This window comes from Tursiops truncatus, chromosome 3 (genome assembly GCF_011762595.2).
Source record: "Tursiops truncatus isolate mTurTru1 chromosome 3, mTurTru1.mat.Y, whole genome shotgun sequence".
Taxonomy (NCBI): Eukaryota; Metazoa; Chordata; class Mammalia; order Artiodactyla; family Delphinidae; genus Tursiops; species Tursiops truncatus.
The window spans coordinates 135,874,863-135,888,799 of record NC_047036.1 but is presented as its reverse complement, the minus strand read 5'-3'; the positions used below and the strand labels follow the sequence as shown (position 1 = coordinate 135,888,799).

Genomic DNA, 13,937 nt, shown 5'->3' with positions numbered 1-13,937 from the left:
TCTTGGTGTTTGTCCTGGTATGCTGGGAAGAACTATGTGCAGTTTGTCTAAAACCCTAACGAAATAACTGGTTAGAAAAATAGCATTAGGGTGGAAAACCAGAATGTCTATTGTAAAATGAGGCACTATCCTTTTCCTGGTTGTTCATGTTGCATCACGCTACATTGTATTAAGAGAAAATTTATATTGAGTGTTCAGGAAGATAGTAATCTTAATTCTTTAGTTTTTAATTCTGGGCTTTGCTCTAAGAGTGTGACCTCTACTTCCTTCTTTCATGCACTCTACAAAGGAGACTGAAGGTTCTTACCGTGTTCTGATTTGCCCCTTTATATCTCTGCTGCCTCCCAGGAGTAGTTGCCATTGTTGAATGTAAGCTTTCTCTTAAAGGACAAAACAAGTAATTTCCAGTGAAATCACTGCCTTTCATGAGGATCTCCTTCCATTTACTGCCTCACTGCTGGGGCTTCCTGGCACTTCCTCATGGATCCTGCAAGTGTGGTCAGTTTCTAAAGAAAAACCTTGAGACCCTAAAAAGCATTGAGGGGATACTCATCTTAAACATTAGCACAAAAGACTCATGGGCCAGGCTCTGTGGACTGGGGTCTCGCATGTTACCATTTTACACGGCATTTCTGGGCACTGGAGGGGTAAATGCACAGGAATAAGATCATTCTTTGATTTGACTCTCCTCTTGCCTAGAAGTGAAAAGGAGATTCTTTAGAATGATTGTTGAAACCTAAGTTTTACCCATGGAGGGGGAGGTTCAAAAGATGAATTCTTTGTGCGTTCATATTTCTGGTTTTCTTGTGTGACAGCTGTTGGATTGTAGCTAATAGTATATTTAAGTTTTCCCATGAACAAAAGGGTAAATAACCTCATTATTAAACCACATTTAAGAAAATTGTTCTCCTCTGAGTTAAAATTCAGAAGTAATCATGTTTCTTTACAGATCAGGTGTATAAAGTTTCTCCTTTTCAGTGTCAGAAAAGCCTTTTTTTTTAAGGTTTTGATTAGCTACTGCTTCTGATTCAGCATTAAAAAAATATTACAGGGACTGGACATTATCTAAATCAGTGATCCCACAGTTGCCTACACTGACATGATAGATGAGTTTTTTCTTATTTATACTGTACTTAAAGTAGGGAAAGTAAGGAAACAAGCAAATAGGTTAATAAAAAATAAGGCTTAAAATAGTAATCCTTCATTTGCTTAGTATTTGAAGTCTCTGTTCTGAAAGCCTAAGAGAAAGCTTACCTTGTCAAACTTATTTCAAGTAGGTGTTACCTCACTAAGTTCAGGTGCTGAATAGTATGCACAGGTGCCATTGGCATTAAGGAGAAAGGGGAGGGATTCAGGCAGTTTTGGTGATTCTTCAAAATGGTGTCTCTGAGCTCATTAATGATATGATATAGATAGGGATGACAACTTTGGCCCTTATTGAATACTGAGAAGGTCAGGACTACTCCATCACTAGGCTATTGTTAGGCCAGTAAAAATTTTTTGTCAGGAGCATTAAATTGTGAGTTAGCATTGGAGGGCAACATCTTCATGAGCCTTAAGGCATTTTGCAGCTCAACTGACTTGGGCTGGAGAGTGCCCTCTCCTGGACAAGACTGGTGTGTACACACCTCAAGTCTTCCTTTAGTACCAGAGCTTCACGTTGTGTGAAGCCAGCAAGTTATCTAGAATAAATTCATTATAAAAATTCACCTGAATTTTGGTCTTATTTTTAAATTTTTTTTTGGTAAAATGGGTGAAAAAGAACTCAAATGCTCTATTTTTGTTAACTTGGTTTTTTCTACCATAGGTCTCAACAAATGGCAGCTATTACATCAGACAGTGACGAGTGCTGCTGCTCCCTTACAGTGTCTGACAGACCACTGTGGATTCAGACTGGGAGCATTGACGTTAACAGTGAAACGGGCAGGTCTGTCTGTGTTAAGCCCTGCCACAAAGTGAAGAGGGCTTCATGTCATCACTTACCATTCCCAAAGTAGATTAGGCTAGACGTAAAAGAATGCACTAGCTCTTTTTCCTTTGTTTTCACTGACCTTGGTAGCTGGGTGTACCTCATGTTGGTGATAATTTTCATTGAGTGAAAATAGCTTTCAGTCAATATTACCTGTTGTGTTTAAAAAAAAAAAAAAAAAGGTAGAGCCGGCCTCCTGAGAGCTTCCATAAATCCAGAGGAATTTCTCGTAGGGTGGTAGAAGTTGGGTGTCAGATTGCAGAATTATGTCAAGTAGCAACTGAGTCTCCATGGAAAGTCAACTAGTGGATTTATCTTTTCACTCTCTCAGTCTTTCTTCGTCACTTTTATACTCATCACTTTAACTTCTCAGATAGTCATTACTTAATATAAAGAATATATATGTATATCGGTATATGAACATATATATATTCTTAATTAAATCAACCTCAAAACCATTGTCATTTACATAAGGCATGTCAAAACTTAGAGGGTGGCAAAAGATAATGCTGAGGTGTAGTTGTAATTAAGTACATTTGTTAAAACCTCCTTAGATAATGCTCAGAATCCTTATTTGGGGCTCTTACATGGCAGGAAGGGTTTAGGGATTTTTGTTGTGCTGCTTTTTGAACTTAGGATCTTTTCTTTGCTTTCTTGAAATAAGGCTATTTAACTCTGGTGTTTGAAGCTAGTGAAGAGCTGTAATTGGACTGTATCATTGTGTATGAGCTATAATTTGCAAACTGGGTCAGAATGGCACAGTTTGGATCAGAGATTAAGGCTGGGGTATTTTGGACTCTTAGCTCTATAGGAGTTGTAGCTACCTGGTGACCCCTTGAGGGAACAGCATTTTCAATTTTCTGCACCTCCAACAGGAGTAGTAGTAAGATCTGCTTTGATCTTTGGCTTTTCTGCCAACTGGAATAGGCCTCACTAAGGTTGAAGCCAAATATTGAAAGTCATAAGCAGAAGGAAATGGAGTTGTACATGGAACTGGCTGTTTACCTTTTCTTCTCTTTCAGTTTATAAAATGGGGATGTTTACTTGCAAATTTCCATATGAGTCTAAATTTATTAGTATTAATGATCATATAATATCTTACTTTTAGAAAATAAAAACTTTTCTTAGCTCAGTGTCAAATTTTAAAATCATGTTAATGATTCTGTTGCTTTAGTAATAAGCAGGGACTGCTGTTGTTTTGATGTGTGCTAGAAGCAATTTTTCATTGCTTGAGAAGAAATGTGATAGAATGCCCTGTGAAATTTATTTTGTAGGCCTTGATCCAATAAGTGAATGAACTATGGCAGCACTGGAAAGTTAACACAAGATCAAGAGTTCTATCAAAGAATGAGAAATACATCTACTTTGAAGTGTTTCATAGTCAAATATTGGGAAGGATGGGGGTGGGTTTTTTTCCTTTTTGCATTTTTGTTTTGTCTGTTATTATTCCACTGAAGATACCATATCTTTGGTTTAAAAATACATTTGACCAAAAGTAATCATTATTCTTTCCACGGATCACCTCTTATAGAATTCAAACTCTTATTGGTACTTAGGCTCCCAGGTTTGAGAGGCATAACCAGGGATTGTAGAGCGTTTTAGTGGGATTCTACTACTTCTTGATATCAAAGGGAGGTCGGTAATGTTGGGCATTCTGGTCATGCTACTTGGCAGTAACTTCGCTAAGCCTTGCCCTTTATAAATGTTCTGCTCAGAGCCCGGCTTTTTGTTGAAGTTATGGTGCAGAGTGCCTCTGCTGATAACTTGGTTTGCTGTTGTAACAAGGGACACTGGTCAATGGAACCAGTGTACCTAAGTTCTCTTCCAGTAGCAAAATGGTGCTCTTGATGCCTTCTGATGTGCTGTGTGTGTCTACCTCTGGGGAGGCACCCTCCACCCCCCCCTCTGTTGTGCTCTTGCACATATGTAGACAGTGTCACCTGCAGCTGATTTTTCCATAGTCTGGTTTTGTATATAAATTTGCTTCTTAAGACTGTGCTAGAGGAAGGCTGCTGGCGTTTCATAGTCCACAGCGGCGAAGCTGACTTGCAAACTTTTACATTGTTACTTACTTGTGAAATGGCAGCATAAAGAACAAAGCTAAAATTCCCTTTATTAGGCAAATATTCATAAAGTATTTAAAAAAATACACTCAAGTGCAGATTGATTACGTGAAGGTGAAAACCATTTTATTTGTGTTGGAATTTGGCCAGATATACTTCAGAAAGAACATGAATGCTTCTGCTGGTTTACAGTGGCAGTAAGTTGTTTTCTCAAAAAACCTACACGGGTCAGGTTTAACTGATTTAAAGTAAAAAATCAGGTGTGATCCCACAGTCTATATAGGGCTTAATTTAAACAAGGACATCATTTTTCTTATATAATTACTTGTGCTTAACTACATTTTCTTCCTTTTCTTTACTGTATTTCAGCACAAAGACATTAGCAGGCTGCTGGTTTCATGGACCTGTACCACAATGACAGAGAACACCAGAGCATCAGGACTGAATGAAATTGGAGACTCAGATTTTTAAAGCTGCACTAAGAAGTAAATATGCAGGCAGTGGTTAAAACCAACAGTCTATAAAGGGGCACTTGCAAATTGTGCTATATTAAACCGAAGAAAAGGTATTAGGGGAATATTTTATAAAAAAACTATTGCAATAAATTATGCATGAGATGAGGAGAAAAGTGATGTGAAATACGCAAAGAACTCTCTTGAATTTTATGTGTGAAGAATCACTGACAGTACCTTCTTTTGAACATGAAGTTCTTCTCAGTACAGTTTGGACACGCCTGAAAGGCATGAGATGATGACAGAAATGCTGAATTATTTTTCATATTAAAACTTTGTGCTTTCTCCAAGGTTTAATCAGCTCAGATATGAACAAAGGTATTTCTAAAATGGCTCTTCTAATGAAACAGCAATAGTCACAAATGCCGAGGCCAATGTTTCCTTCAGGATGCCAGTGGAAACAGAAAAGATTATCTAACAAACACATCCTACTAAAAGGATGGCAAAGTGTCCCCAACCCACTAAGAAAACTTGGATCTTTAGTAAAGCAGGGCTATATTATCTTAAATATACATTTGCTTGTTAGAACATATTAAGATGTATTTATTTGCCACCAGTATTTAATATTTTGTGCACACTTTCATAACTACATTCTTACCTTTCAAATTCTGACTCAAAGTGGATCAGGCTAGTGTTGATCTTGGAGTGAAAATGTACTCTAAGAGCCAGTTCTTAATTCTGCTGAGCTGGAAAGGCTTGTACTATTCTCCCTATCCTTACTGATTTCTGAACTAGTTCAGAAAAGGTGATAATATCTGAATTTTGATGTTGACCTCTCTCCACAGAGAGCCTCTCTTTCTAAGTGCAAGAAATCCTCACAGGTGTCAGATGGGACTTGACCCTGGGGAACAAGCAGCAGGAACAGACGCATAAAGATGGTGAACTTTTCATGCATAAAGTATGAATTCTTATTAATGGAGACGGTAATGTTCTTCTTGTCTATGAAAAATACATATTATGAAAAACCTTAATTTTTCTTTTTTAATGAATGGAGAAAACATTGATGAGAAAACCAGATGGACCTGTTAGTACTACATTTTTAAGGCATTTTATATTTGATGGTGCCATACTTTTAATAATAAACCTGAAGTTTTTTAGTGGCAATACTGATTTATTTTTTAAACCAGAAAGATAATCCATATTGATTACTTAATACAAAAAAAGGAGAAAAATAGAAAATGCATTTGAAGCAACATAACTTGAGCATTTGGCTCAAGTGTTCAAGCTTTGCATAATCTTACAGTATAGGTTTGGAATTACTTATTAACCCCACACTCAAGAGTAACAAAAAGTTCTGGGTGAGTTTTAGAATATTTACTATACCTGACTAGGATTTGTTTTACAACTCAAGAAAAGGTAGGCAGTCTTGCTTCTAGCCAGTTAATGCAAATCCTAATTACACTGTAAGTAACTAAAAGTCTAGACTGCATTCTGAAATTGTCTTTACGGAAAATCATTGATCATGAAGTCATTACACATTTGATCAAGTCTGAAAAAGCTCAGGAACTGTAGCAGCAGGGCGTTCTAAAGATGATGCACACTTTAGTGGCGCCCTGCTCTCTGGCCCCAGAGCTTAGGCTCGGGTCCCTCTTGTTCTTTCAGATATGTAACCCAGCAGTACCTTTCAGGCTCACTTCAAGAATCAGGTAACTCCCAGGTCATAGCAGATTTTGTGTAATCAAAAATTCTAATTGCAGAGTGATGGAAATGACCAAGAAGTAATATAAAGGCAAAAGAACTGGGAGAGATCAGGTTTTAAGTATCTGAATATTTTTTAAGACAATTCTCAGTGGTGTTTGTTTGTTATAAACCAGATTTTCATTTTTTTTAAAAATGAAACTTGGTGGTATTTAAAATCTAGACATACCATGTTGCTATTTCACTTTCACTGCTTTAGTTGCTTAATATTTAAGCTTTGCTTCATGCTTCCTTTGTCTGTATTTCAAATCTTCACAAGCCTATTTCATTTTGTAGACCTGAATGACAAAAATTGTTTCTCACCTAAACTATGCTGAGACCTAAATGTTAAAGAATGTTGTGCAACATTTATCCAATAAAGTCTTGATTTTTTTTTAAATTTAGTTATTTAAAAACTATTCATTTACTTTTTAGGAGTTAGTTAGGTTTTAAAGGTTATTTTTTAAATTGTTAAAATTCAACCACTTGTCCTTGAGGGAGCTGTTTTAACTAGCACTGCTTCCTTAGGAGAACAACCTGTAGTTTTTAATCACTGGGAGATTCAATGGGATGTCTTTATGAGGATAGAGGATAGAGGAAAGGAGAATAGTTTAACTAGGAACCTGTGCACCAACATTACTGTTTTCTTTTCTGATGGAAACGAATAACCCATCATTCAGAGTTGGATGTAATTAAACAAACATCTACTGCTGGGCTTGTCCTAATTTTAATTAGCCTTGCCCTTATGGATAAATGGTTACTTCTTTAAAAGCCCAGTACATCCAACATTAGGTCAAGCGTTTGACCAGAAACACTCAGTTGTCAGGAAAAATTAGCCTCTTGATACCTACCAGACAGTTGAGATTTTTTAGGGCTGACCCAGAAACTTCAGTCAGTGTACGTTTTTTTTTTTTCTTTCCCCATTTGAGTAAAGCTATCCTTTAGAAGGCTGCCTGTTATTCCAGAGTATCATGGAGTCTTTAATCGCAAACATTCTCCCATTTCAGTTTATCTAAATGAGCATAAGAAGGAGGCCACTGAAATCTGGCTCCGTTAATATCTTTTTTTTCCCCTCATGTTTCCCACAAATGAAAATGGAACGAGAGAACCAGGGAAGGTAAACAAGTCATGTGCATATTATCTGGGAAGGCCTTAGAAGAGACCCCCTGCAATACCATTCCTAACCATCTTGTATACATGTCAGTATATTTATAGATACAACTCCTACAAGATAGAGGGAATGAGTAACAAAAGCCACAGATAGCAACTTTGGGTGCTGTCTTCAGATAACAGCATAATTTAGATCCATGCCCTCAAATCACGTTAAGGCTGTATCAGTGTCTCCCTGCACACGCTGGGCGTGTCACTGCACGTAAAAGTTAGCCGTTTTCTTGCTTTTATACCTGACAGCTCGTCTCTACTCTTTCAAGTAATGAGTCTTCCCTCAGAGCTTTGAATAGAGCATACTATGTGTTTTTTAAGCATACTTTCTTCTAGTGATGAGCATCCTGCCAAATCTTGCCTTACTCACAAAAAAATTTCACGGCCTAACTCCTTTGATATCAAGAAGGCAATGACCCTGGGATGAAAGAGAATACCACTAAGGAAGGCATCCTGTGCCCGAGAAAGAAAGAGCTGGCCAAACCCAATGCTAGGTCACTGACCTGGAGAGTTAATACTTCTAGGGTTAGACCTTTCTTCATTCCCTCCTGAAGCCCATTTGTAGAAGCAACTTTCTAACATAAAGGAGGGAAAGAGAGTGGGTGATATTATGATGACGCTTTTATCTGAATAACTTGCTTTATTTAGTCTAAGGTAGAGACATGGACTCTAATCTTAGTTCTATCAGTTACCTTACCAACAGAAGAATCACTTAGTGGCCACACTGGCCAAAATGGGGTATGGAAAATAAGTGTCTCACTCAACTAGCTCTTTAGTTCCTACTCAGCCAAGGCCAAAAACATGGGCAACATCAGGGAACCTTCTTCCCCGAGTGAAATCTTCTATCATCTTACGTTTCTGAACTCTGTCTGTGCTCAGTGCCTGACTCCTTTGGACACTGAGCAGACCACTCAAACCTGTGATCTAAAGGAGGTGAGTGAATTCCGAAATGGGAAGGGCCCTGAGGTAAAGGGGAGCCTGATGTGTCACTGCCCTAGGAAGGCACAGCCAGGGGCTTCAGTGAGACACAAAGCAACTTTACAAGATGGTGATGGGGGTGATTCACATGTTTAAACGCACCTTGCTTTAACGCCTGTAGAAAGGGAGCGGCTGGAAATGCACAAGCTGAAGCTCTAACTCCTGGTCTGATGCCAACCAGCCAGTGGCAGAATCCAGTCAGTGTCACAGAGCTCTAGGAAATTACGAGACCTTTTCTCCCAGTTAACTTCCTGAGGCAAAGTTGCAGACGGCGTATTCTCCTTTGGGGCAGTCAGACCGTCCCTACAAAACAGTCTAGTGTACTTGACAACAAGGACCACAGCGTCCACCAAAGCCTATATCCTTTGAAATTTATCAATAAACACGCCCCACCTCACTCCATTCCCTTGCTTCCCCATCCCTGGCCTCGTTCTGTCTTCAGTTTGCTTGACGACTTTCATGTTTGTGGATTTCCGACTTGCTGAGTTTGGGAGCTGGAGGGCACCTGTGTGCTTGGCGGCACAGGGCAGCTGCCTGGTGTGAGTCGGTGGGGTGTCTGATACAGACATCAGCCTAGCAAAGCACCACACCAAGAACAATGAGGGTTCACTATCTGCAGATCTAGCTCCTCACACGTTTGGAACTAAGGGCTTCCTAAGGAGCCTCTGGGTTGACTCCCTTCACATCTGTCATGATGCCTGATGGCTGAGGGGTCCAGTGCCTGATAGGAGTTGCCATCTGGGTAGGCTGTATTTTTCAGCAAGCCGGAACTAGCAGCTGGGACTGAATCATGGCCAGATTATTAGCTGTGGGCTTCCTTGGCAGTGGGGTAGCAGGCTCTGCCATGCTTTAGCTAAGGGGAAAATGTGAGCTTACAAAGTTTCCCCTTGAGTGAAAGGAAATGGTGTAGGGAGTCATATTTCTAGTCTGGCTGAATTAACTTCTGTGTGATGGAGCTTATTCCTAGCTTATAGCCCTCAGAGGGTTGAGAAATTAGAAGAAAATGGAATATTTTTATCATAGAATATTTCAAACATTTGTAAAGGTAGAGTACAATAAACCCCATATACCCATCCCTCCCTTCAACAGTTACCAGCTCTTAGCCAGGAAGATTGAAATTTTTGATACTTTGAAACATGAGGACATCCTCACTAGTTTTCATAAACTGATTTTATCATTAAAATAAAAGTTTCTTTGATTGCCCTTTGAAGGGTCTTAAGCAGTCACTCTGATGTTCTGCGGTTTATTTTAGCCCCACCTCTTGGACTGGCTGGTAGCAAGTAGTCCATTTCTCATTTTCAGCAATATTAATGGACTTGGTCTAGTGTGGGCTCAAGGCCGCTCTCCAGACAACAGAAAGTGACTGGAAACCTCCCTTCTCTGCGTAGCTGTGCAGCTCCCTGAAGGAACAGAATTTCCAGCCACTTCTGGAAGTATGTGGTGGAATGTCCACATACTTCCTTTTTTAAAGGAAATCTAGGTGATGGAAGGACTAAGCTTGTTACTACTGAAGTGCAGAGGGGGCAGGCTGAAAAGAGTCATAAACATCTCACTGAAATTGCTTCCAGGAGATTCTACTAAGGTGTGGGGTGTGTATCGAGTACACAGCATACACCCACAGGAGTAGAAGAGGAAGAGTACAGCATCTTAAGGAATACTGGAGGGACGAGGCAGGGAGGTGAAAAAGGCAGGGTCAAAAGCAGAAGTGAACAGAGAGCAACACCGACATAACAGTGGGCTGGTGGCGACCGCTGGGCTGCAGGCTCAGTCGCACCAAGGAGACTGAGCTCGGGCAGCCGCAGGCTTTCCCTTCGCACAGCGAAAACGCACAGAGAGCCGAGAGGGAAAGGGCAGGCGCTTAATTAAGCTGCTGATTTCTCCTGTCCTGTGCCATGTCTCAGATTTGCACTCTGGTCTGGAGGGTTATTGGGCCCTTCCCTTTAAAAATCTTTCTCAAGATTAAAGCAGCCATTAACTTGCACGGCTGTTCCCATCCTCCTTGGTCTCCTATCACAGCCTTCCCTTTTGACATTCCAAGTTTGCTAAACCAGTTATAAAAGACAGAATTTGCAGGTCTGCTTATTTAGCTCTTAGGAACAACCTTCCAAATACACCTTCCAATCAGGTTCACATTTAACAGCCGCTGCCGGCTCCCCATTCCACGGCAGTCCAATCAGACTGGAACATGCTTCCGTAAAGTCCCTGTGCCTGGTCTTCCTAAAGCAGTCTGGATTTTAGCTTGAGAGCTGTGTGAGATGTAACAGCGATAGGCTTGGAAACCACCACAGAGACCTGAGGAGCACCAGAAATAATCACCAGGCCCAGCAACATTTCCTAAAGCAGTTCCCTACCTTCAACTACACAAAGTGTTGTAGGACTCAACAAACATTCACGCCTTTGACTGTACCTGAGTAACTCTGGAGGTCCAGTGTGTGAAGTCTTGTCAGTTTACTGAAGCTCACACGCGGGCCCCGGGCTGCAATGTTCAGGTCATTAGCTAGCAGGCTTGGCCACTCCCAGCCTCCACATCGCGGCATGGTGTTAACATTCTCTAGGCCTATAAGCACAACAACGCAATAAGAGACGTTTGGGTGGGTGGGGGCGGGGGGGGGGACGAGGAGCTAAAGGGCAGGGGAACGAGAAACCAGCTGCAGTGCTTGTGATGGGAGGAAGATGCGTGTGGAAAGTCACAGTTCTTAGAAAAAGAGGTTGGATTTTAAGACTAGGATTCAACCATGATGTATGGAAAATGAACTAATCCACAGTACACTCTGCACAGAAAAACTACCATTTCAAGTGTGAATTTGTTGTAGTGACAGTGCCATATCCTGGGCAAGCCTTCTGCAGAGGCTCCCATGAATGGAAAAGCTGCTCATGTGAGAACTGGGAGACGGTGTGGAAACATATATGCAGAACACAAGATGACCTGGGAGAAGGAGGGGAGCCTGAAACTAGAGGAAAAGTTGGGGATTTCTGAAAGTCTCAACACAAATCCTTGTAAATATACAAGATGCAAAAATGAGAATTTAAAAACCAGGAGGCAGGGCTTCCCTGGTGGCGCAGTGGTTAAGAAGCCGCCTGCCAATGCAGGGGACACGGGTTCAAGCCCTGGCCCGGGAAGATCCCACATGCCGTGGAGCAACTAAGTCCGTGCGCCACAACTACTGAGCCTGTGCTCCAGAGCCCGTGCTCCACAACAAGCCACCACAGTGAAGAGTAGCACCCGCTCCCCGCAACTAGAGAAAGCCCGTGCAGCAATGAAGACCCAACGCAGCCAAAAAAACAAAAACAAACAAGAAAACAGGAGGCATATGTTTACAGGCCAGGTTGAATGATCACCATCTGAGGACATTCTACGTGGCTGCACAAGATGCGCTCGACCAGCTTAAAGGGACTCTATGTCTTTTTAAGCGTCAAAAAAACAGGTACCAAATAAAGGCCACAGAATCTAGAGACGTTTGGATAGAATGGTGGTTCACTTTGAGACCACTTCTCGTGGAACATCCTTTAATACCAATTTACTAAATTTCTAGTAAAGCAGTAGCTACTGGTGCTATTAAGAATATAAATATGGCCCTTACCTTCCAGAAGCTCTTGGTCTATTCATGGAGGCAGATAGGGAATAGATCATAGTATTTTTAAACATGTGTTTGAGCCTTCAAGGAAATTCTAGAAGGAGATTCCAAAATTATTTTGATCCATTGCAATGTCACTGGCATAAGTATATATACGATGTCACAGTGTGATTACCTTAAAAGTAAATTCTGTTATACCTTTTTTTTGTGTGTGAGGGAAGGAAGGCATCACAGAATTTTAAATCATACATCTTAGCAACAGGCCACCTTCCTCCCTCGTACGTACACTCTTCCTACTTTTCAACCCTTTCAGGATTTTTCTGTAGGTTTGAACAAACATTTTCAAAAGGTTTGAATCTATCTTTTCTTCCAGATTTTGGAAGCAGAAAAGTAACAGTGATACAAAAACCCCTTGGCTTAAGCAAACTCACACCTACTTAGGTTTCCTTCCTTACCTTTCCAGGTATATTACTTGGCCCAGTCACTAGAAGCACTTAATATTCGCCTTGTTTGGCCTCCTTTAAGATTTCAGCGAGGAAGTGCGGAGGAGGAGGAAGGATGCCTAAGAAGCAAAACCTCTACCCCCTGCAGCAATGGTATTGTCTTAAGAAAGGCTGTTTCCAGGCAAACAGGTTTATTTCCTATTCCTTGGAGACTCAGATAGCCTTCAGGAATCTCAGCCCTGACCATTGCTTAGTCTCAGCAACTGAGGTCAAAAGTCATAATCTGACAAAGTGGTTTTCAAGGTGGTCCAAGGCTTCCCAGGGGTTCCTGAGACCCTTTCATAAGAGGTTATTTGCCTCATTCTGTCACAAGTACACAGGTATGCAGAATTTTCCAGGCTACATGACATGTGATATCGTGACAAAACGAGTACGTAAGCAGATTTATCAAGCCACACGTTAAAAGAGATTTGCAAAAATGTAAAACGGTGTCTCTCTTCTTACTAAAATGTGATTTTTAGATTTTTTCTAAAATACTTGTATTAACATAAAATGTATTTTGTTGTTTTTAAAGGAATTAATATTTAAGAAATTTCTGTTTTAATTTCGAATACAGTAAGTATGAAGAGATGTAACCCACATAAACCAAATCGCTCTTTAAATTGTTTTGAGTGTGGAGGGGTCCTGAGATCAAGAGGTCTGAGAAGGGCTGCTCCTGCTGGAGCAGCAGTGCACAGCACCAGCTGCCCAGGATGCACTCATCACCGCTGGGTGGGCCACACGGCTTTCAGCTAAGCTTTCTGTACAACTTGTATGATTTCTCACACACACCTTTCGGGAAAAATCAGATGCCGGATTTATCATAAAGATAGCAAAGCAAAATTAAAAACCACATTCTCCTTCTCCCTTTCCCCTTATAAAGTGTGTGAGGAATTCCATTTCAATCTGGGATAAAGGCTTCGCAAATCACAAAGTGTGGATACAGCATATGACTCCACTGCCTACCAACACACGCTGAGGGGCTCTGAGGAACAGAGCAAAACAACAGCACGATTCTTAACACTGGGAGCATGCCTACTGCATGTCACTTACAGAATTATACGTGTACTTACTTCATTTCTAAGATGAAACCTGCACGTCACTGCACTTGACACTCAAACCATAACAATTAAAAGCTTTTCACCAGCACTGATGACTAGAAAAAAAAAAAAATCTACCTTTGAAACTTCTGGGTTCATGGAGTCTAAAAGAACATGGTTTTGTTCTGGGATTCACGTACCACCATTCCTGAATGAAGCTATTTTAAGTTGAAATTACTAAGATTGATACTTGGTCAAAAACACTGATTTCATAATTATCTGCACAAACCTGGAGAGGCCCGGGACAGCTTGTAAGGTGGAGTTTCTGAATCCTAATACATGGTAGGATGGTCAGCTCTTCAAGATCATCTTCAAGGTGGCAACTAAGACTCTGGGCAGATTTGTGGAATCCAGGAACACTGCTCAAAACCAACACTGCTTTAGCTGTTGTTATGGGGACAAAATTCACAACCCAGCTCA

The 13,937-nt window shown here is 40.7% G+C and overlaps 1 protein-coding gene across 10 annotated transcripts in view; it reads left to right on the top strand.

Moving 5' to 3' along the window:
• Positions 1-6,621, top strand: part of PWWP2A (PWWP domain containing 2A) — a 33,165-nt gene extending 26,544 nt beyond the window's left edge. For 5 of the 10 annotated variants that reach the window (XM_019945243.3, XM_019945245.2, XM_019945244.3 and 2 more), the window contains exon 3: positions 4,402-6,621. Coding sequence is in view for 3 of the 10 variants with exons in the window: in XM_019945245.2 (XP_019800804.1) it covers positions 4,402-4,415 (14 nt within the window). In the remaining 7 variants the exon portion in view is untranslated. Of the gene's footprint in view, positions 1-1,807; positions 1,928-4,401 lie in introns of those variants that run through there. The other 5 variants (XR_002178396.3, XR_004525937.2, XM_019945242.3 and 2 more) reach the window with 3 other exon arrangements.
• Positions 6,622-13,937: the final 7,316 nt, after the last annotated feature.